This window comes from Ranitomeya variabilis, chromosome 4, assembly GCF_051348905.1.
Source record: "Ranitomeya variabilis isolate aRanVar5 chromosome 4, aRanVar5.hap1, whole genome shotgun sequence".
In the NCBI taxonomy this organism is placed as follows: Eukaryota; Metazoa; Chordata; class Amphibia; order Anura; family Dendrobatidae; genus Ranitomeya; species Ranitomeya variabilis.
The window spans coordinates 198,242,656-198,264,340 of record NC_135235.1 but is presented as its reverse complement, the minus strand read 5'-3'; the positions used below and the strand labels follow the sequence as shown (position 1 = coordinate 198,264,340).

The window sequence follows — 21,685 nt, the reverse complement described above, 5'->3', positions numbered from 1 at the left end:
TTTAGGGGTAGTTAGCTCTTAGGCTGTGAAGAGGCATCTAGGCAGAGTCAGGCACGCTCCACGGCTGTTTCTAGTTGTGTTGATAGGAGTAGGGTTTGCGGTCAGCAGAGTTCCCATTTCCCCAGAGCTCGTCCTGATTCCGTGTTTAACTATCAGGTCATTCCTGGTGCACCTAACCACCAGGTCCATAACAGGGTCCAACTGGTCAGACACGTGGCCACTATTTACAACTGATTTATGTTTGAGAAACCACTATAACAGTATCCTTGTATGTTGTATCAAAGCAAATTTTGTTACTTTTAACTAATCTTTTGTTTATATAAATATTATTTAATCATTCTAAAAAAAATAGCTTCAACTTTGTAATACACTTTAGGTTTCAATTCCGTGCGATTTTCAAGATTTTAGCTTTCTGTAATTAAATGGAAAATTCTTATTTACCGTATATCCAGAGAGACTTCTGACCGCTTGGGAGTTTTCTATAGTTATCATTCTGGGTGCAAATCTGCCTGGACTCCAGGTTGGTCCTTTCATCTATTCTCATACATTGTGGCAAGAAATCAGGACAGGATACAATTGAACTGATGCTTTTGAACTAAGCTCCCATCACTTTGCCTCCATTGTTTTCTAGTCTAGGCGAATCTTAACCTGATCTATACAGGTTGTCAAAATGTTTTGATTCGCTGACAAGAAAATTAGATCCAAAAAAACTTCGAAGAATTAAATAACAGTGTATATTAACATTCCCTATATTTTACATTTGAATGAATAGCAATTTTTACCGATAATTGTATTGTCTGAATGAGTTCTGATTGCCGCTCGCAGGCGTTTGCCAAATTCCAAAATGTCAGCATAATTCGAAGACAGGCTGTCCTAAAACAGTCTATTCCCATTGCAGCTTTCATGTACTAGGGGAAGGGTATAGGTTAGAAATGCTCCCACATTAAAATAGCCCGGGGCATGGAAAAAATGGAAACTCAGTGCGTTATGAGTCATGGAGCTGTGACAATATGCAATCAGTTATCGCATATTTTTTTTGCCAAACTGTGTTTAAAAGTCCTGTTTAAAATCCATGCAGAAATTAAAACATGGATACAGTTTACTAAGTTATAATGGGAAACATCAATTGGACTTGATTTATCTCTTGCGCCCAATGACTTAAAGGGATTGTCTCAAAAAGCAGCAGCAGATGTAATTAAATAGAAAATACTTGCCTTTTACATTCCTGCTGGTCCAGTATTGTCTTGAGTCGCCAAGGCATCTCCAGTGAGGGCAGTGATTGCCTGCAGCGGTCATGTGTACATGAATAGCACATGAGTACGGTAGAAAAGCAAACACGTGAACAGAGTGCATCCTTCCTCTTTGATTAGCCGACCAGGCGGGATGTAATCCTTGCTGCATGATGCACACGTGATATCGCAGCCTGGCCAGCTTATCAAAATATCAACAGGTAGGAGGCATTTTGCACGGCTCCCATCTAGCGGCCATGGAGCACTGATCTGGCCGCTATACCAGAGACCTCCAAATGTAAAACACTGAACATGGGAAAGAAGTTTTCAATCGAAAGAGGTCAAAATGGACAACTCTATTAAAGGGCTTGTCCAGGCTTGGGGTACAAGTCTGCAGTCACTCTATGTGACTGCAGACTTGTTAATCTTCACAGCGTGTACAATGTGTGCTGTCAGGATTCTCCTGTGTCAACGCATACCTTCAGCCACATTCCGACTAGACGTGTCCGGCTTTACTCAGTTTCCATGTATTAAGCAAGGTCATGCACGTCTAGTTGGCATGTGACTGCTTGTAGGCAAATCGGATAATTGGCATCACACACCAGAGAATAATGATAGCGCACACTGTGCACGCTGTGAGGATTCACAAATGTGCAGTCACATAGAGTGATTGCATACTTGGACAATTCCTTTTGACTGTATACAAATCATTTCAACCTTTTTCTAGACATTAGATAAATAAGGGTGGATCATCCTGTTGTTGGAGTAGAGAAGGATCGGGCATATAGGATTTGAGTATGTTCCATCTTCAATCGCAGCTGCCAAAGGTTTATATCCCATACATAGTAGACGGTTGCAAAAAAATCACTTGAATGCAGAAATCTCTGCACGTTGCAGAAACAACCCATTATGTATGGGAGGAAGTTCAAAACCTGTAAATTTTGTGGCTGTCTAACAGCCATGAAACATGCGGCCGCGAGGACTCGAACTTGTCACTCGAGCACCCGCGATACTCGGTGCATACCCGAGGAACCTAGGCAAACTGGAGTACCGAGCACCCGCCCTCATGACTAAGTGGAATTAGTAGGAGATGTAGTTACTTCACCTCTGATTTCTTGTTACTCATCCTATCAGTGAATGCAGCTTTCCCTTCCTTTCTATAAATATGGTTTGCGTGAAATAGAAGATAAAGAGCTTTCTGTCGCGGCGTGAGCTGTATTCTGTGAGTAAGCCCCGCTGCTGAGAGCCGTCTTTGTTGCTCCAAGAGGCCTCTTCCAGGCCTGAAGGCGTAATGTGGGGAGTCACAATGTGCCTTTAAATAGTCCAAATTAGTGTAATGACGTGTTCAGCATTTTGTATCGTTCTGTGAGCATTTCTATTGGTGTCGCACATTGCAGCCAAGCCGCACCATAAACATAGTAAATAACTTTTACAAGAACACATGATTAAATGCAGAAATGCATCTTTAAACAAACAAAGGCGTGAGTTAAAGGGCTATTCCCATCTCCAAGTTCCTATCCCAATATGTAGTAGGTGTAATAATAATATTAGCAAATACCCCCAATTAGAAATATAGTATAGTTCTTCTGATTAGCTTTGTCACTTACCTCATGCGGGGCAATGCAGTTGCTTAGGCATCCATGGTTATGACCACTCATATAGTAACAGGCAGGCAGTTGTTAGTGGTTGTAAGTCGTAACCATGGATTTCTAAGTTACCCACACAAAGGTAAGCGACATAGCTAATCAGAAGAACTATACTACATTTCTAATTGTATTTGCTAATATTATTATTATTATTACTACTACACCTACTACATATTGGGATAGAATCTTGGAGATGGGAATACCCCTTTAAGCCCCTTAAGGCCTGCCATACACTTTAGATAGCTGTCAGCTGAAAGATCGTTTGGTTGACAGCTAGCTCTCCCAAGTCACCCATACACAGGTACGTGTCCAAACAGACATCATCTGTTAATTCTACAACCCAGATCTTTCTTACCCTCACATCATCTACCAGAAAAGACCCCCATATGCATTAAATAATTGGCCAAATGTGCCAAAATCATCAGGTTGCTTGTAGCATGTGGATTAGATTTGGTAGAATATGATCCACTTTGCTGCTACTGTAATACGCTTTGGATTTTCTGTGAGCAAATTCTGATTGAAAATGTGCATATCCACCACGTGTGAGCATACCATATGGCAGTGCAATGTGTCAGGCTACTTGTATTGGAAAGAATTTTCTTTGCATTGCATCGACTTTTCTTTAACAAAAAGCAGTTCATCATTTAAGTCCATCAATAATAGATCACAGATGGATGTGTATAAATATTTAATAAACCAAGCACAGTGGAATGTGTTATCTGGGTTCTTAAACCGTCCTATAATATGCTATAGAAACTGTCGGTATATACTTGTAGTCCCCAGATCTTTACTTTTCCTGCTGTAAATGTTTATGTCGGAACCATTTTTAATACTACAAAATTACATTTTTTAGCCAACAGCTCTCAGAAGGCAGATTACCATTATTATACATGAAGAATAATCAATATTACCCCTATATATGTCTTAAAGACATGCAGAATGTTGACTGTCATTTCTTCTTATGTCTGGTATCAGGCTTGTGCATGCTCAACCAGAACGGGAAACTGTCCGTTACTGATAACCGAAGCTTCTGCTCTAACGGCAGAGACGGGACAGAAGTCATTCATTTCAGTACTGTATTTTCCCTTAGAAAGGGACCACATTTTACAATACAGTGGGGCCCCTTTTGCTTTTTCCTAGTAACCTCATGGCATATTCACTGTACGTTTCCTTTGACATCTAAGTCAGTCTTTGGTTCTCGTGCCTCTCAGATGGTCTGCCTTCACGGGGTTTACCATACTCTACGTTGAGAATGTTGAACAAAAGCAAAAGTCTGTGATATACTTATATATGTCAGATGAGTGAGGGTCTCATCTTTAGGATTCTCCCCAATTGGAAAGCCAAATATTTCTAATCCCTTAATGTGGTTGTCTCAAATTTGGAAGGTATCCCCTATCCCTATCCATAGTGGATAACGTCCCAATTGCTGGACATCTGACTACTGGGATCTCCACTGATCCCAAGAAGTGGGTGTGAATGGAGCAGGGGCGATCATACCCACTGCCACTCCACTCATCAATAATGTGACTCCTGCCGGGCTCGTCTTTGGCATTCCCATATGGAGAAAAAGTGTACATGATCGACCTCCACTCCATTCACATGGAGCAAAGAGCCCAGGTTCTCTGGACTGGTATAGGGGCTCAGCGATTGGAAAGTTATCTCTTTTCCAATAAGTAAGGGATAACTACTACGCTTGACACTATGCCTTTAAAAGACTTCTGTTTAGTGGGTGAGTGGATACCCAACAATCACCAGAACTGTTGTCCAATAGGTTCTATTTTTCCCAACCACAAGATCAGGACCACGAGGAGTGGAATGTAACGCAGATCGAAAATGCACCATGATCGAAATTCAAAGTCTTGGCGTTGACAGAAATGCCTTAAAGGGGAATTACACTGTTAATTAAATTTTAAGAATAAGCTGCACTGTGTGTGTATGAGGAATAACACTATTTCTGGCCATTATAGGGCTGGTATGGTATTTTTCCAAAGTTTTGCCCTCTCCAGGCTTTATTCCTTATTTGCAGTTGTCTCTGAGCTAATGGGAGGAGACTAGACACTATGATGTCTCCAATACACAGCACACAGAAAAAGGGATTCCAGTTCTATTTTCCTTTGGTAGCACTCAGACAGAAGCAGCAGAGGCTTGGAGAAAATAATACAGCAATACTGATCCGTGTTTCTGTGAATCCAGCTCTGCGGGAAGCTGGTTAGAATCAACAGGATCTGTTTATCTGCCCCTCAGTCTGCATCTTACTCCTTCTCTTCCCCCTCTATAAAGGAGAATATGAGTTTTAAGCTGACACAAGCTTGGACTGGGTTTTCTTTTTCAGATCAGATGATAAGTTTAGGAAGCGGCAGGGGAGGAAAAAGGCCAAGAAGTGGCTCTCAAGTGGAGAAAGAAGCAAATATTATAACAAAATTGTACTATCGATTTTTCTCAATGTTTATTGAAAGTACAGTGTCCAATTCATATAAAGTCATTTTTGGAAATACCCATAACTGGTGATGAAATATAAATATATCCATCAATTTCCCACTGTTATTGCAGCAAATCACCTGGTAATTTCTCTTAAATTAAGAAAATACTTTTTACTTGCGTTTCAAGCCCTAATCTGTTGCATATTGGGGAATATCCCAGGATCATGGAGAGTGTACGGAGCTGAAGAACCTGGAACGCTTCTTTTGTAGTCGTTACTCATGCGAGTTCATCCTAGGTGAATGTGTATGCTGGATGGGAAACACTTGAAATTACGCAGTTGCAGGGCTGTGTTAGTACAAAGTGCACCAATCCAGAGGTACAGTACATGTCTCCGTGGCTGGAGGAGAGGGGGATTTTATATCTGGCAGTTGCCAGAGGGTCTGGGAGACATTACACAGCAAATCGCTGCTGCTGACGGTGCAACTAGAGGGAAGGATTTATTACTTGCACCTTTGTGGACGTGTAAGGCAAGGCAATGATCCCTAGGTGTATAGAGTTAATGCTCAGTTCTGCTTCTTCCATTTCTTCTATTTCTTAATTATTTTTTTTTCTTTCGCCTCTTAATATCATATGCCGAAAGAAGATTTTTTTTTTTCCAAACCAGAGCTTTCAGGAAGTTGAGACTGGAAAATTTCATTTGGTAGTGTTGCTTGCCAAGTGGAAATAAGAACCAGAGGGTTCAGAAAACACGTGTCCCCCTCTCCAATTTACCCCTCCCTGATATTATATTTTCCATCGTTCAGTACAGGCAAGAAGGGGCGGCTGCTTAATGATCTGTGTAAAGGTGATTTCATTGTTATGATCAGTTATCAATAGATATCAACTGTATATGTCCAGATACAAAGTGCTACTGAGTGCATGGGAGATGTGGGACAAGATGGTAGAAAGGAGCAGATTATGGGGAGAAATGCAGTAAGGGGAGCTGAAAACAGCTACGGTAAATTAATGAGGTGATGTGATAGGTCAGCCCCAAAGAGATGTGATTTTAGGGAACACTTAAAATTATAGACACTTAGAATTAATAGGACTATGTGGGGTAGTGCGCTCCAGAGACCTGGTGTAGCATACTTGATCCCCCCTCAAAATTACATGATGGCCTCCAAAGACCCCCCAACACACACATCTCTCCAGGCACAGTATGATGGCCCACAGCCCCCACACATACACTGTGTTCCAAATTATTATGCAAATTAGATTTAAGTGTGATAAAGATTTAATTGTTTTGTTTTTCAAATAAACTCGTGGATGGTATTGTGTCTCAGGGCTCAATGGATCACTGAAATCAATCTTAAACACATGGGATAATTAGTTTTCCAGGTGATTCTAATTAAAGGAAAACTACTTAAAAATGATGTTCCACATTATTAAGCAGGTCACAGTTTTCAAGTAACATGGGAAAGAAAAAGGATTTCTCTGCTGCTGAAAAGCATCAAATAGTGCAATGCCTTGGTGAAGGGATGAAAACATTAGAAATTTCCCGAAAACGTAAGCGTGATCATCGTACTGTTAAGAGATTTGTGACTGTATCTGAGCACAGATGTGTTTGTGCTGATAAAGGCATAATGAGGAAGATTTCTGCCAGGCAAGTTCATCGGATTAAGAGAGCAGCTGCTAAAAAGCCATTGCAAAGCAGCAAACAGATATTTGAAGCTGCTGGTGCCTCTGGAGTCCCTCGAACCTCAAGGTGTAGGCTCCTTCAAAGGCTTGCTGTGGTGCATAAACCTACTATTCGGCCACCCTTAAACAGTGTTCACAAGAAGAAATGGTTGCATTGGGCCCACACATACATGAAGACTAATTTCCAAACATTCTTGTTTACTGATAAGTGTTGAGCAACCCTGGATGGTCCAAATGGATGGAGTAGTGGATGGTTGGTGGATGTCCACCATGTCCCAACAAGGCTGCAACAACAGCAAGGAGGTGGAGGAGTCATGTTTTGGGCCGGAATCATGGAGAAACAGCTGGTAGGGCCCTTTAAGGTTCCTGAAGGTGTGACAATGACCTCTGCAAAGTATATAGAGTTTCTGACTGACAACTTTCCTCCATGGTATAAAAAGCAGAAATGTGCCTTCAGGAGCAAAATCATCTTCATGCATGACAATGCACCATCTCATGCTGCAAAGAATACCTCTGAGTCATTGGCTGCTATGGACATAAATGGAGATAAACTCATGGTGTGGCCACCATCTTCCCCTGTCCTCAACCCTATAGAGAACCTTTGGAGTATCATCAAGAAAAAGGTCTATGAGGGTGGGAGGCAGTTCGCATCAAAACATTAGCTCTGGGAGGCTATTCTGACTTCATGCAAAGAAATACAAAAAGTAACTCTCCGAAAACTCACAAGTTCAATGGATGCAAGAATTGTGAAGGTGATATCAGAGAAGGGTTCCTATGTTAACATGTAAGGCTACTTTCACATTAGCGTTTTAATCTGCAGCGTTTAATCCGCAAACGCAAGGACACGAAAAAACGCATGAAAACGCGTGTAAACGCAGCGTTTTTAAAACGCTTACGGTTACCGCATGCGTCATTAAAATGCAGCGTTTACATGCTTTTGCTTGCGTTTTCCATGCGTTTGCATTTTTTGTGCGCGTGTCGCAAAAATTTACCAGAGAAAAATTCTAGATGCAAGAACCAGCCAATGGGACTACAGAGGGCGTGTATTATGTGAAATCTATATATAGACCCTAGGACAGCTGAAATCTTCAGATTTTGCTCCTGTGTCCTGTGAGAAGATGGATCTTCACTGTTGTGAATTTGGATTCTGGGCTCCCCCGGTGGCTACTGGTGGAATTGAACTGGTGTTTTCATCTTCTCTGTTCACCTGTTCCCATCAAGATGTGGGAGTCGCTATATAACCTTGCTGCTCTGTTAGTTGCTTGCCGGTCAACAATGTTATCAGAAGCCTCTCTGTGCTTGTTCCTGCTCCTAGACAACTACTAGATAAGTTGGACTCTTGTCCATGTTTGTTTTTGCATTTTTGTTCCAGTTCACAGCTGTAGTTTCGTTACTGTGTCTGGAAAGCTCTTGTGAACAGTAATTGCCACTCTGGTGTTATGAGTTAATGCCAGAGTTTTAAAGTAATTTCTGGATGGTGTTTTGATAGGGTTTTCAGCTGACCATGAAAGTGTCCTTTCTGTCTTCTGCTATGTAGTAAGTGGACCTCAAATTTGCTAAACCTATTTTCATACTACGTTTGTTATTTCATCTTTATTCACCGCCAATACATGTGGGGGGCCTCTGTCTCCTTTCGGGGTATTTCTCTAGAGGTGAGCTAGGACTTATATTTTCCTCTGCTAGCATTATTTAGTCCTCCGGCTGGTGCTGGGCATCTAGAATCAACGTAGGCATGCTACCCGGCCACTGCTAGTTGTGCGTTAGGTTTAGTTCATGGTCAGCTCAGTTCCCATCTTCCAAGAGCTCGTTCCTATATATGCTTAGGCTATGTTCTCTTGCCATTGAGATCATGACAGTTTGACCGGCCCACTAAAGGGTTAAAATCCTTGGCTGAGAAAGGAGAGAAATAAGAAGTCTGCTGAGAATTTTTTTTTTTTTTCTTCTCCTTCTAATCTTTGAATGGCTCTGTGTCCACCTGTTTGTAATGGATCTTCAGAGTGTAACTGCAGGTTTGAATAATCTCGCCACGAAGGTACAAAATTTGCAAGACTTTGTTTGTCATGCACCTGTATCTGAGCCGAGAATTCCTTTGCCAGAATTTTTCTCGGGGAATAGATCTGGGTTTCAGAATTTTCGAAATAATTGCAAATTATTTTTGTCCCTGAAATTTCGCTCTGCCGGAGACCCTGCACAGCAGGTCAGGATTGTGATTTCCTTGCTCCGGGGCGACCCTCAAGACTGGGCTTTTTCATTGACACCAGGGGATCCTGCGTTGCTCAATGTGGATGCGTTTTTTCTGGCCTTGGGGTTGCTTTATGACGAACCTCATTTGGAGCTTCAGGCAGAAAAAACTTTGATGTCCCTATCTCAGGGGCAAGATGAAGCGGAAGTTTACTGTCAAAGATTCCGTAAATGGTCTGTGCTTACTCAGTGGAATGAGTGCGCCCTGGCGGCGACTTTCAGAGAGGGTCTCTCTGATGCCATTAAGGATGTTATGGTGGGGTTCCCTGTGCCTGCGGGTCTGAATGAGTCCATGACAATGGCTATTCAGATCGATAGGCGTTTGCGGGAGCGCAAACCAGTGCACCATCTGGCGGTGTCCACTGAGAAGTCGCCAGAGAGTATGCAGTGTGATAGAATTCTGTCCCGAAGCGAGCGGCAGAATTTTAGACGGAAAAATGGGTTGTGTTTCTATTGTGGTGATTCTACTCATGTTATATCAGCATGCTCTAAGCGCACTAAAAAGCTTGATAAATCTGTTTCCATTTGCACCTTACCGTCTAAGTTTATTCTATCTGTGACCCTAATTTGCTCTTTGTCATCTATTACCACGGACGCCTATGTCGACTCTGGCGCCGCTTTGAGTCTTATGGATTGGTCCTTTGCCAAACGCTGTGGGTATGATTTAGAGCCTTTGGAGACTCTTATTCCTCTGAAGGGGATTGACTCCACCCCATTGGCTAATAATAAACCACAATACTGGACACAAGTAACTATGCGTATTAATCCGGATCACCAGGAGATTATTCGCTTTCTGGTGCTGTATAATCTACATGATGATTTGGTGCTAGGATTGCCTTGGCTGCAATCTCACAACCCAGTCCTCGACTGGAGAGCTATGTCTGTGTTGAGCTGGGGATGTAAGGGGGCTCATGGGGATGTACCTGTGGTTTCCATTTCATCATCTATTCCCTCTGAAATTCCTGAGTTCCTGTCTGACTATCGTGACGTCTTTGAAGAATCCAAGCTTGGTTCATTACCTCCGCACCGAGAGTGCGATTGTGCCATAGATTTAATCCCGGGTAGTAAATACCCAAAGGGTCGTTTATTTAATCTGTCTGTGCCTGAACATGCTGCTATGCGAGAATATATAAAGGAGTCCTTGGAAAAGGGACATATTCGTCCATCGTCATCTCCCTTAGGAGCCGGTTTTTTCTTTGTGTTAAAAAAAGACGGCTCTTTGAGACCATGTATCGATTATCGGCTTTTGAATAAAATCACTGTAAAATATCAATACCCATTGCCGTTGCTGACTGATTTGTTTGCTCGCATAAAGGGGGCCAAGTGGTTCTCTAAGATTGATCTTCGTGGGGCGTATAATTTGGTGCGAATCAGGCAGGGGGATGAGTGGAAAACCGCATTTAATACGCCCGAGGGCCACTTTGAGTATTTAGTGATGCCTTTTGGTCTTTCAAATGCTCCGTCAGTTTTCCAGTCCTTTATGCATGATATTTTTCGCGATTATTTGGATAAATTTATGATTGTGTATCTGGATGATATTCTGATTTTTTCGGATGACTGGGACTCTCATGTCCAGCAAGTCAGGAGGGTTTTCCAGGTTTTGCGGTCTAATTCTTTTTGTGTGAAGGGTTCTAAGTGTGTTTTTGGGGTACAGAGGATTTCCTTTTTGGGATATATTTTTTCTCCCTCTTCCATTGAAATGGATCCTGTCAAGGTTCAAGCTATTTGTGATTGGACGCAGCCCTCTTCTCTTAAGAGTCTTCAGAAATTTTTGGGCTTTGCTAACTTTTATCGTCGATTTATTGCTGGTTTTTCGGATATTGCTAAGCCATTGACCGATTTGACTAAGAAGGGTGCTGATGTTGCTGATTGGTCCCCTGACGCTGTGGAGGCCTTTCGGGAGCTTAAGCGCCGTTTTTCCTCTGCCCCTGTGTTGCGTCAGCCTGATGTTGCTCTACCTTTTCAGGTTGAGGTCGACGCTTCTGAGATCGGAGCTGGGGCAGTGTTGTCGCAGAAAAGTTCTGACTGCTCCGTGATGAGGCTTTGTGCCTTCTTTTCCCGTAAATTTTCGCCCGCTGAGCGGAATTATGATGTTGGGAATCGGGAGCTTTTGGCCATGAAGTGGGCTTTTGAGGAGTGGCGCCATTGGCTTGAGGGGGCCAGACATCAGGTGGTGGTATTGACTGACCACAAAAACTTGATTTATCTTGAGACCGCCAGGCGCCTGAATCCTAGACAGGCGCGCTGGTCATTATTTTTCTCTCGGTTTAATTTTGTGGTGTCATACCTACCGGGTTCTAAGAATGTTAAGGCGGATGCCCTTTCTAGGAGTTTTGAGCCTGACTCGCCTGGTAACTCTGAGCCCACAGGTATCCTTAAGGATGGAGTGGTATTGTCAGCCGTTTCTCCAGACCTGCGGCGGGCCTTGCAGGAGTTTCAGGCGGATAGACCGGATCGTTGCCCACCTGATAAACTGTTTGTTCCTGATGATTGGACCAGTAGAGTCATCTCTGAGGTTCATTCTTCTGCGTTGGCAGGTCATCCTGGCATTTTTGGTACCAGGGATTTGGTGGCAAGGTCCTTCTGGTGGCCTTCCCTGTCACGAGATGTGCGAGGCTTTGTGCAGTCTTGTGACGTTTGTGCTCGGGCCAAGCCTTGTTGCTCTCGGGCTAGTGGATTATTGTTGCCCTTGCCTATTCCTAAGAGGCCTTGGACGCACATCTCGATGGATTTTATTTCAGATCTGCCTGTTTCTCAGAAGATGTCTGTCATCTGGGTGGTGTGTGACCGTTTCTCTAAGATGGTCCATTTGGTTCCTCTGCCCAAGTTGCCTTCTTCTTCCGAGTTGGTTCCTCTGTTTTTTCAAAATGTTGTTCGTTTGCATGGTATTCCTGAGAATATCATTTCTGACAGAGGGACCCAATTCGTGTCTAGATTTTGGCGGGCATTCTGTGCTAGGATGGGCATAGATTTATCTTTTTCGTCCGCTTTCCATCCTCAGACGAATGGCCAGACCGAGCGGACTAATCAGACCCTGGAGACATATCTGAGGTGTTTTGTGTCTGCTGACCAGGATGATTGGGTTGCTTTTTTGCCATTGGCAGAGTTCGCTCTCAATAATCGGGCCAGCTCTGCCACTTTGGTGTCCCCGTTTTTCTGTAATTCGGGGTTTCATCCTCGATTTTCCTCTGGTCAGGTGGAATCTTCGGATTGTCCTGGAGTGGATGCTGTGGTGGAGAGATTGCATCAGATCTGGGGGCAGGTGGTGGACAATTTGAGGTTGTCCCAGGAGAAGACTCAGCTTTTTGCCAACCGCCACCGTCGTGTTGGTCCTCGGCTTTGTGTTGGGGATTTGGTGTGGTTGTCTTCTCGTTTTGTCCCTATGAGGGTCTCTTCTCCTAAGTTTAAGCCTCGGTTCATCGGCCCGTATAAGATATTGGAGATTCTTAACCCTGTTTCCTTCCGTTTGGACCTCCCTGCATCCTTTTCTATTCATAACGTTTTTCATCGGTCATTATTGCGCAGGTATGAGGTACCGGTTGTGCCTTCCGTTGAGCCTCCTGCTCCGGTGTTGGTTGAGGGTGAGTTGGAGTACGTTGTGGAGAAAATCTTAGACTCTCGTGTTTCCAGACGGAGACTCCAGTATCTGGTCAAGTGGAAGGGATACGGCCAGGAGGATAATTCTTGGGTGAATGCATCTGATGTTCATGCCTCTGATCTGGTTCGTGCCTTTCATAGGGCCCATCCTGATCGCCCTGGTGGTTCTGGTGAGGGTTCGGTGCCCCCTCCTTGAGGGGGGGGTACTGTTGTGAATTTGGATTCTGGGCTCCCCCGGTGGCTACTGGTGGAATTGAACTGGTGTTTTCATCTTCTCTGTTCACCTGTTCCCATCAAGATGTGGGAGTCGCTATATAACCTTGCTGCTCTGTTAGTTGCTTGCCGGTCAACAATGTTATCAGAAGCCTCTCTGTGCTTGTTCCTGCTCCTAGACAACTACTAGATAAGTTGGACTCTTGTCCATGTTTGTTTTTGCATTTTTGTTCCAGTTCACAGCTGTAGTTTCGTTACTGTGTCTGGAAAGCTCTTGTGAACAGTAATTGCCACTCTGGTGTTATGAGTTAATGCCAGAGTTTTAAAGTAATTTCTGGATGGTGTTTTGATAGGGTTTTCAGCTGACCATGAAAGTGTCCTTTCTGTCTTCTGCTATGTAGTAAGTGGACCTCAAATTTGCTAAACCTATTTTCATACTACGTTTGTTATTTCATCTTTATTCACCGCCAATACATGTGGGGGGCCTCTGTCTCCTTTCGGGGTATTTCTCTAGAGGTGAGCTAGGACTTATATTTTCCTCTGCTAGCATTATTTAGTCCTCCGGCTGGTGCTGGGCATCTAGAATCAACGTAGGCATGCTACCCGGCCACTGCTAGTTGTGCGTTAGGTTTAGTTCATGGTCAGCTCAGTTCCCATCTTCCAAGAGCTCGTTCCTATATATGCTTAGGCTATGTTCTCTTGCCATTGAGATCATGACACTTCACATGGATAGCTATTACTTCAAACTGGATCTGAGCATCAAGATTTTTCTGGCATGTGCGTTTGCTTGGGAGCAACACCGAAACCGGGAAAGACAGAGAAGGACAAGGCGTAGGCGGTTTTGGCAACACCCCATTGTAGAACTGCGTGAGAGCCGTGGTGCATATCACACCCTGTATGGTGAGCTCAATGAGAACCCAGAAAAATTCCCGGAATATACCAGGATGTCACAAGACTCTTTCCGGGATTTGCTTGATCGTGTCCAAAGAGCCATCCGGAGACAGGACACACAGCTCCGTAGAGCCATTCCACCAGCGGAACGTCTCCTGGTTACCTTAAGGTACGTAATAATTCTAAACAAAAGCTACCCAAAATTTTTTGCAGGTCTGATGTTTTTTTGCCTATTTTGTAAATTATTTTTTCTTACTACAGATTTCTTGCAACTGGAGAGAGCTTGTCATCCCTTCATTTCCAGTACCGCCTTGGGATTTCCACGCTGTCCGGAATTGTTTTTGAAACCTGCCGGGCTTTATGGACCATTCTCCGTGAGGAATTTATACCCATACCCACGGAGGACATGTGGAAAGAAATTGCTGACAAATTTTGGACTGTTTGTGATTTTCCCAACTGTTTGGGTGCGGTGGATGGGAAGCACATCCGGATTACCAAACCAGCCAGAACGGGATCACAGTTCTTCAACTACAAAAAATATTTTTCAGTAGTTCTTATGGCAATAGCCGATGCGGACTGTCGCTTCATTGCTGTGGACATTGGTGCTTTTGGCCGTGGCAACGATTCACAGACTTTTAAAACCTCTGATATGGGCCGACGTGTTTATGGCAAAAATTTTAATTTCCCACAGCCACGACCACTCCCCTACACTCAAGGCCCACCGCTGCCATTTGTAATGGTTGGGGATGAGGCCTTTCAGATGAGTGAAAATCTCCTGAAGCCCTATTCAAGTCGGGACTTGAACCGCACAAAACGGATCTATAACTACAGACTAACCAGGGCACGCAGAACAGTAGAGTGTGCCTTTGGGATTATGGTGTCCAAATGGCGCATTCTAGCAACTGCAATAAATCTAAAAATGGAGACAGTGGATGAGGTGGTTAAAGCCTGTGTGGTTCTCCACAATTTCATTCTGGCTAAGGAGCGACCCACCATAGAACTTGATGAACCTGTTGCAAACCCTTTGCCTGATTACCGTCATCACCCGCTGCGGTCAACAGTTGAAGTAGGCCACATGCGGGACCAATTTGCAGCGTTTTTTGATTCTGACATTGGACGTGTGCCATGGCAGGACAATATGGTGTAAAATGTACTGCTGGTTTCGGGTCTGCAAATTTATGTTTGGAATGTTAATGTTTTTTCTAATAAAATAATTGTGATTTACTTTCTTCACCATGTCTCCTATCTATTTCCTTAACAAACCACTTTGGGTTTTTGGGCTTAGGTTGTTGACGTAATTGAGTCCTGTCTTGGTTCACCATTAGCTATTTGCCGCAGACTGTATAGACGATGTCCGTTATTGTCGCAGTATTTGTCCAGTACTTAACATCAGTATTTGTAAGCCAAAACCAGGAGCGGTAGTTAAATTCTTTTAGTGGTGCATATCTGTTTATTGTACTTTTCCTCACATAGTTCCACTCCAGGTTTAGGCTTACAAATAGTGCTGTAAAATACAGAGCGAATACTGACAGTGTGACGGCAGCCTACACCAGAGATCTATAGTCATCAAGTCAGGTGTCTGAACTAATGAATTCATGATGCTAATTGCTCTTGAATTCATTTTTCCTGACACTTGTCCGGGTGAGTATAGATATGCCATGTATGACGTACATTGTTCCTTCACTTTGTGTGAAATATATGTATATGTACCAATAAGATAAAATGGAGGTAATACAATGCATTTCTAAAATCAGCAGGTCAGGGGTCATAAATAATGTTTCTGATAAGACACGACCTGTTGAGTATAGTTGTGCTGTGTATTACCACCATTTTGTCTTCTGTGTGCGACCAAAAGTCACGGAGTAAACAGAAAGAACTGTTTTTGGAGAAAATACAAGTGTTATTTTTGGGGGCAACCTCATATCTCTCAACCAAACACACACCAAGCTTCAGTGTTCTGCTAAGTAAGTACTGGAGGTTGGAGGTGGCCCCCAAAAAAGTGTTTGATGCATTATTTGTTATTGGCGCACGGTGTGTGGTGACGGCGGCGAAATACACAATTAACCAAACCTTATTGGGGCAAAACACAGGTTTATTAAACACACACAAACCAAAAAATTAACTGCGCCTGCTTGGGGTTGAGTGCCGATATTGTGGGGTGTCCAGTTGTGAGGTCTGGCTTATTGTAGCCGACATAGGGGTGGCAGGAGAAGGCGCTATGAAGCTGCTGGGGTCAGGAAATTCCGGGATTGGGCTAGACACATGAGAGGGCTGAGACACACTGGAAGGGTGAGACAAACCAGACATTACAGACACATTGGGAGGTGAGGGGGGAGGGATAGCTATTGTTTTTTGCTTTTTTTTGCCTTTCCCCTTCCTTGTTTGGCGCGGGTTAGTTGTTGTGGTGGCAGGGAACGCCAGGGCAGGGTCCAGCAACGGCACCCTTGTGGTGGTGCCAGGAAATGCCAGGGCAGGCTCCGGCAATGGCAGTCTTGTTGTGGTGGCGGGGAACGCCAGGCCAGGGTCAGGCAATGGCAGTCTTGTTGTGGTGGCGGGGAACGCCAGGCCAGGGTCCGGCAACGGCAGTCTTGTTGTGGTGGCGGGGAACGCCAGGCCAGGGTCCGGCAACGGCAGTCTTGTGGTGGTGGTGGGGAACGCCAGGCCAGGGTCCTGTGGCGGAACTCTTGTGGTGGTAGCGGGGAACGCCAGACCAGGGTCCTGCGGCGGAACTCTTGTGGTGGTAGCGGGGAACGCCAGACCAGGGTCCTGCGGCGGCAGCATGGTGGTGGCAGTGGAGGAGGCCCAAGCAGGAGCAGCAGTTGTCATGGTGGTGGCGGTGGGCTGACCCACTGCACTGGGCATGGTGGTGGTGCTATAATACGGTCCGGCAGTGTTTGGAATGGAGGTGGCCGTGCAGTGGTATGCAGCAGATGTCGGCATTGATGTAAAGCGTGACAGTGTGGGCACTGTTGGAAATGCCCCCACTGTCTGCTGAAAATACCGACTCTGCTGCATAGCCTGCACGTAAGCAGCATTGCAGGCCTGCATAACAGTAATCTGGAGCTCAGGACTAAGGTGTTCCGACATGCCCTGTTCTATCTGATTAAAAAAATGATGTGCTGGCCTCTGGAGGTCGGCTTTCACTTGGGCAAGGGCTGTGGTTACCTCCTGGATACGTGTGCTCATATGACTAATGGCAGTATCCAGTCGGTCACCCATCGCCTTGAGTCCCTCATGGAAGACCGAGCTCAAGTGCAAAAACTCGGGCATGAGTGACCTGTCCGCGGCCCTCTGCCGCTGCCGGGAGGAGCCCATAAAAAATTGGCTAGAGGCAGAGGACTGGGGAAGGGGAACACCTGATGGACCAGCTTCCTGGTCTCCAGGTTGTGTGGCAGGCCCACTTGCTGCAGCGCTGGAGGATGGCTGGGACGGGTCCGTGGCTGACTGATGAAGGACCGCTCCAGAACCTGGGCCAACAGTGGAGCTCCAAGTGCTGCGGAAAAAAAAAAAATATTACAAAACATTTACAAAAAGATAACTGAACAGTTAGATACACATTCAGATAGGGAAAGGTCACACTAACACTATTTGTAGTGAATTTTACATCAGAATTTGCAAGCCAGGAGTTCAACAGTAGGAATAAAAGTTTCATAAAACAACATGCTATACTTCTGCATGCATCGACCAGTCCTTGGGGATTACAAAAACTGATGTAAACTATGAAGAGACGATGGAGGCAATACAAGCCATATCTCTATACAAGGTATTGGGAAGCCAAAACCTGGAGAGGAACTATGAGGGAAAGTATTCAAAGAACACGTACCCCACTTCTGCATCTATCAATCACTCAAGGTTTTGGATTACAAATACTGATGGGAAATACGAATTGACGACAGAGGACATACAAGCCACCTGTATACTCACCAGGACAAGTGTCAGGAAAAATGAATTGAGGAGCCATTGGCATCCTGAATTCATTATTTCTGACACCTAACTTGCTGAGTATAGATCTGTTGTGCAGGCTGCCGTCACACTCTCAGTATTTGCTCAGTATTTCAAATCAGTATTGGTAAGCCAAAACCTGGAGAGGAACTATGTGAGGGAAAGTATTCAAAGAACACGTACCCCACTTCTGCATCTATCAATCACTCAAGGTTTTGGATTACAAATACTGATGGGAAATACGAATTGACGACAGAGGACATACAAGCCACCTGTATACTCACCAGGACAAGTGTCAGGAAAAATGAATTGAGGAGCCATTGGCATCCTGAATTCATTATTTCTGACACCTAACTTGCTGAGTATAGATCTGTTGTGCAGGCTGCCGTCACACTCTCAGTATTTGCTCAGTATTTCAAATCAGTATTGGTAAGCCAAAACCTGGAGAGGAACTATGTGAGGGAAAGTATTCAAAGAACACGTACCCCACTTCTGCATCTATCAATCACTCAAGGTTTTGGATTACAAATACTGATGGGAAATACGAATTGACGACAGAGGACATACAAGCCACCTGTATACTCACCAGGACAAGTGTCAGGAAAAATGAATTGAGGAGCCATTGGCATCCTGAATTCATTATTTCTGACACCTAACTTGCTGAGTATAGATCTGTTGTGCAGGCTGCCGTCACACTCTCAGTATTTGCTCAGTATTTCAAATCAGTATTGGTAAGCCAAAACCTGGAGAGGAACTATGTGAGGGAAAGTATTCAAAGAACACGTACCCCACTTCTGCATCTATCAATCACTCAAGGTTTTGGATTACAAATACTGATTTGAAATAATGACCCACAAAAAATTGCATTATACACCACTTTTTTTTTTCTTTTTTAACCAATATACTTACGTTCTTTGTGCAAGGACTGGTCTCAAAAACGCAAGGATGCGGTGGTACTTGTATTTGCGTATCCTTGCTGCAGAACCACTTGGAAGCTGGCTCTCTTGGCGCAGGTCCTTGTTGAAGCGGTCCTTCATCGATCTCCAACGTGTTTTCACTTTTGACACTGTTGGCAAAACAAAACATAATAGTTAGGACAATGGTCTTTTGACCGTGGTCACACAACTGTATGTGCTGTGAAAAAGTAATGACTTTCTCTCATCATACACAGTTGTGTGAGCATGGCCAAGGTATTGACTACATCACACTGCATTGCGATACTTACCAAATGCAGAACGGACCCGAGCCGGGGCATTGGCCCAGCCATCCCACAACGCTGCGGCCACCTCATTCCAAAGCCTCCGGATCGTCACATTGTTGGCGTGCAGTGGATCCCGGGTGTCCCACAATGCGACTCGCTCGTGAACCAGGGAGATGAGGTGTTCATTCTCAATTAGGTCCTCATCCTCCTCTGGAACCTAACAACAAAAAGTACATTAATATAGGAGGCGTTCACATACGGAAGACAGAAAACAGAATCAGAGGAATGGCATGAATATTGAAGTAAAAAAAAACACTGGTGCTGAAGCAAAAGGGAAAGAAAGAGAGAAGTAGAAAGAAATGAAGATTCAAGAATTATAAAGTGAGGATACAATACACATTCAGCCAGCTATACTTACACGATGCCGCCGTGTCGCCCGACCGTGACTATGCTCCTCCTGCCCAGTCTCCTGCCCAGTCTCTTCCGCTGTAGAAGAAGTGGTCTGAAAAAGGGAAAATATACATTGTCATGTGTAGATGTGACAGTGAATACAATCTGAGGAGGTGAATACTCACTTCGCTGACATGTTCCCCTTGTGCAGGCCCAGGCGTTTCCTCATCAGAAGAAGAAGACATTCTGATGTGTGCAGAAAGAAAGGAATGACAGAAATTAGGGCATATAGACACAGATTATAGAAAAGAAATGCATTGGATAGGATATACTCACATAGTTCTGAGGCTTGTTTGCTGATCCAAGGGGCTGTGGGGCGTCTCGTCTGCAAGGCAGTCTGATGAGTAGTGACCTGCAACTGTCCACACCCTCCCTTTATCACCTTGTATGTGGGGGGTGGCTTATCAGTGTCTAGACATGTTTTTCTCAATTGAGACGCATGCGTCGGCAAACGCAAGCAAACGCATGTACTGAAAAACGCATGCGTTTACATAGACTACAATGCGTTTTTTTGGCGCAAACCTTGCGCAATCAGCCGCATACGTTTCCAGGCGGCAAAATGACGCCTCTAAAAATTACTACATGTTGCATTTCCGCGCCAAGACGCAGACGGCTAGACGACGCATGCGTCGTCAAACGCGGCAAAACGCGAACATAGAAAAACGCATGCGTCTATAATGTTAAAGATAGGAATACACAACGCATGCAGATATTTGCGGAAGAAACGCTGCGGACACAACCGCAAATGTGAAAGCGGCCTAACTTGGCCTGTTAGGATGTTTTGGAGTTAAATAGCTTTTTGTTCAGTGAATGTGACCTCCTAATGCTGCACATTCCACAAATGTGCATTTTCAGTTCTTTAAAACATATCAAATGTTTAGAAATTCTACTGTGCCTAATAATTTAGAACAGTGCATTTTGAGTTTTTATTCATTTTGGAGATTATACTGTTATCATTGGGAGGTTTCTCCAATATAATTCGATGTATACTCTAACGGGTGATGACTTTTATTAGACTGACTGTCATTTGCACCGACCATTTAGGAAAATCAGAGAAAAATGTCATTTGCCTAATAATTTGGAACATAGTGTATAATGTTCCCCATAGCCCAACCACATAGTATGATGCCCCCACAGCATCACCCACACATATTGATGCCCCTCACAAGTCCCATCACTCTGTATGAAGGCCCTCTAAGCCTTCCTATATAGTATGATGACCCCACAGCTTCCCCACACACAGTTTGATGACTCTGCAGCCCCCCCCCCCCACACACACACAGTATGATGGCCCCCTCAGGCACCCTACACAGTATGATGTCATCATAGCATCCCACATAGTATGAAGGCTTTACCTCCCACCCAACCCAATATGATGTTTCTACAGCCCCTACACAGTATGATGCTGATGGCTCACTATTCCACCATTGTATTCAACTGTATCCAATTTCTGGGTATGCAGATATAATTGAAATTGTGGCGTGGAGGGTGCAGTGTTTTGTGGCAAACCGGGCCCAATGGCAACCATGTGGCCAGCAGCTCTTAGTGGTACGCCACTGCCTCTCATGGCTACTTACTCCAGGCTTCTGTTCTACACAGTTTGTCCCAGACTTTCACGCACTTCTTTGATTTCGGTTTGGGTTGACTTATTGGTTCTTGTTATTGTCAGAATTCTGCCTGTATAAAACATCTCTAATATTAATCACGATAAAAGGCGCTACTCTTGGGGCCCCACATCACTGGTGGACACAGACATAAAAGGGCCCCTGTGTAAGAACAATATATGGGCCCTTTGCAGCCAAAGATCTCCTAAAAATGCAAAATTGCACCTGCTTTGCAGGTAGAAATGGACCCCCTTACCTCTTGGTCACCGGTACGACCACACCGGTTGCACCAATGATATGTCCTAACATGCCCCCCACACAATAGTTTGTTGTCAGCCAAGTAATGGTTTGGCCAATCATTCAGCAGGTAGTTATCTCTCCCAACTTCTCCATATACAGGAGCACTTGCTCCATTCAGTGCCCATGTGTTCAGTATAAGAGAACCGCTGCCAGACTCCAGCTTATTTTGCTTGAGAGTCGACATTTTATCCTTATGCTTTGATGGCGGCTTTGTCAGTAGATAGCACAGTACGTGCACTTTGTGAGTTATCTGTGTCCATCTAGGAGAGAACT

At 44.3% G+C, this 21,685-nt stretch overlaps 2 protein-coding genes across 2 annotated transcripts in view; one reads left to right on the top strand and one right to left on the bottom strand.

The window, feature by feature from the left end:
• CD37 (CD37 molecule) overlaps nucleotides 1-21,685 on the top strand; it is a 110,235-nt gene that overhangs the window by 13,652 nt on the left and 74,898 nt on the right. The window lies entirely within an intron of this gene.
• On the bottom strand, nucleotides 15,875-21,596 carry LOC143767770 (uncharacterized). The gene is made up of 4 exons (XM_077256293.1): nucleotides 21,369-21,596; nucleotides 19,083-19,275; nucleotides 18,767-18,923; nucleotides 15,875-17,408 (listed from the first exon to the last, which is right to left on the bottom strand). The coding sequence occupies exons 1-4, from the start codon at nucleotides 21,594-21,596 to the stop codon at nucleotides 16,034-16,036; spliced, it is 1,953 nt and encodes a 650-aa protein (XP_077112408.1). The 3' UTR covers nucleotides 15,875-16,033.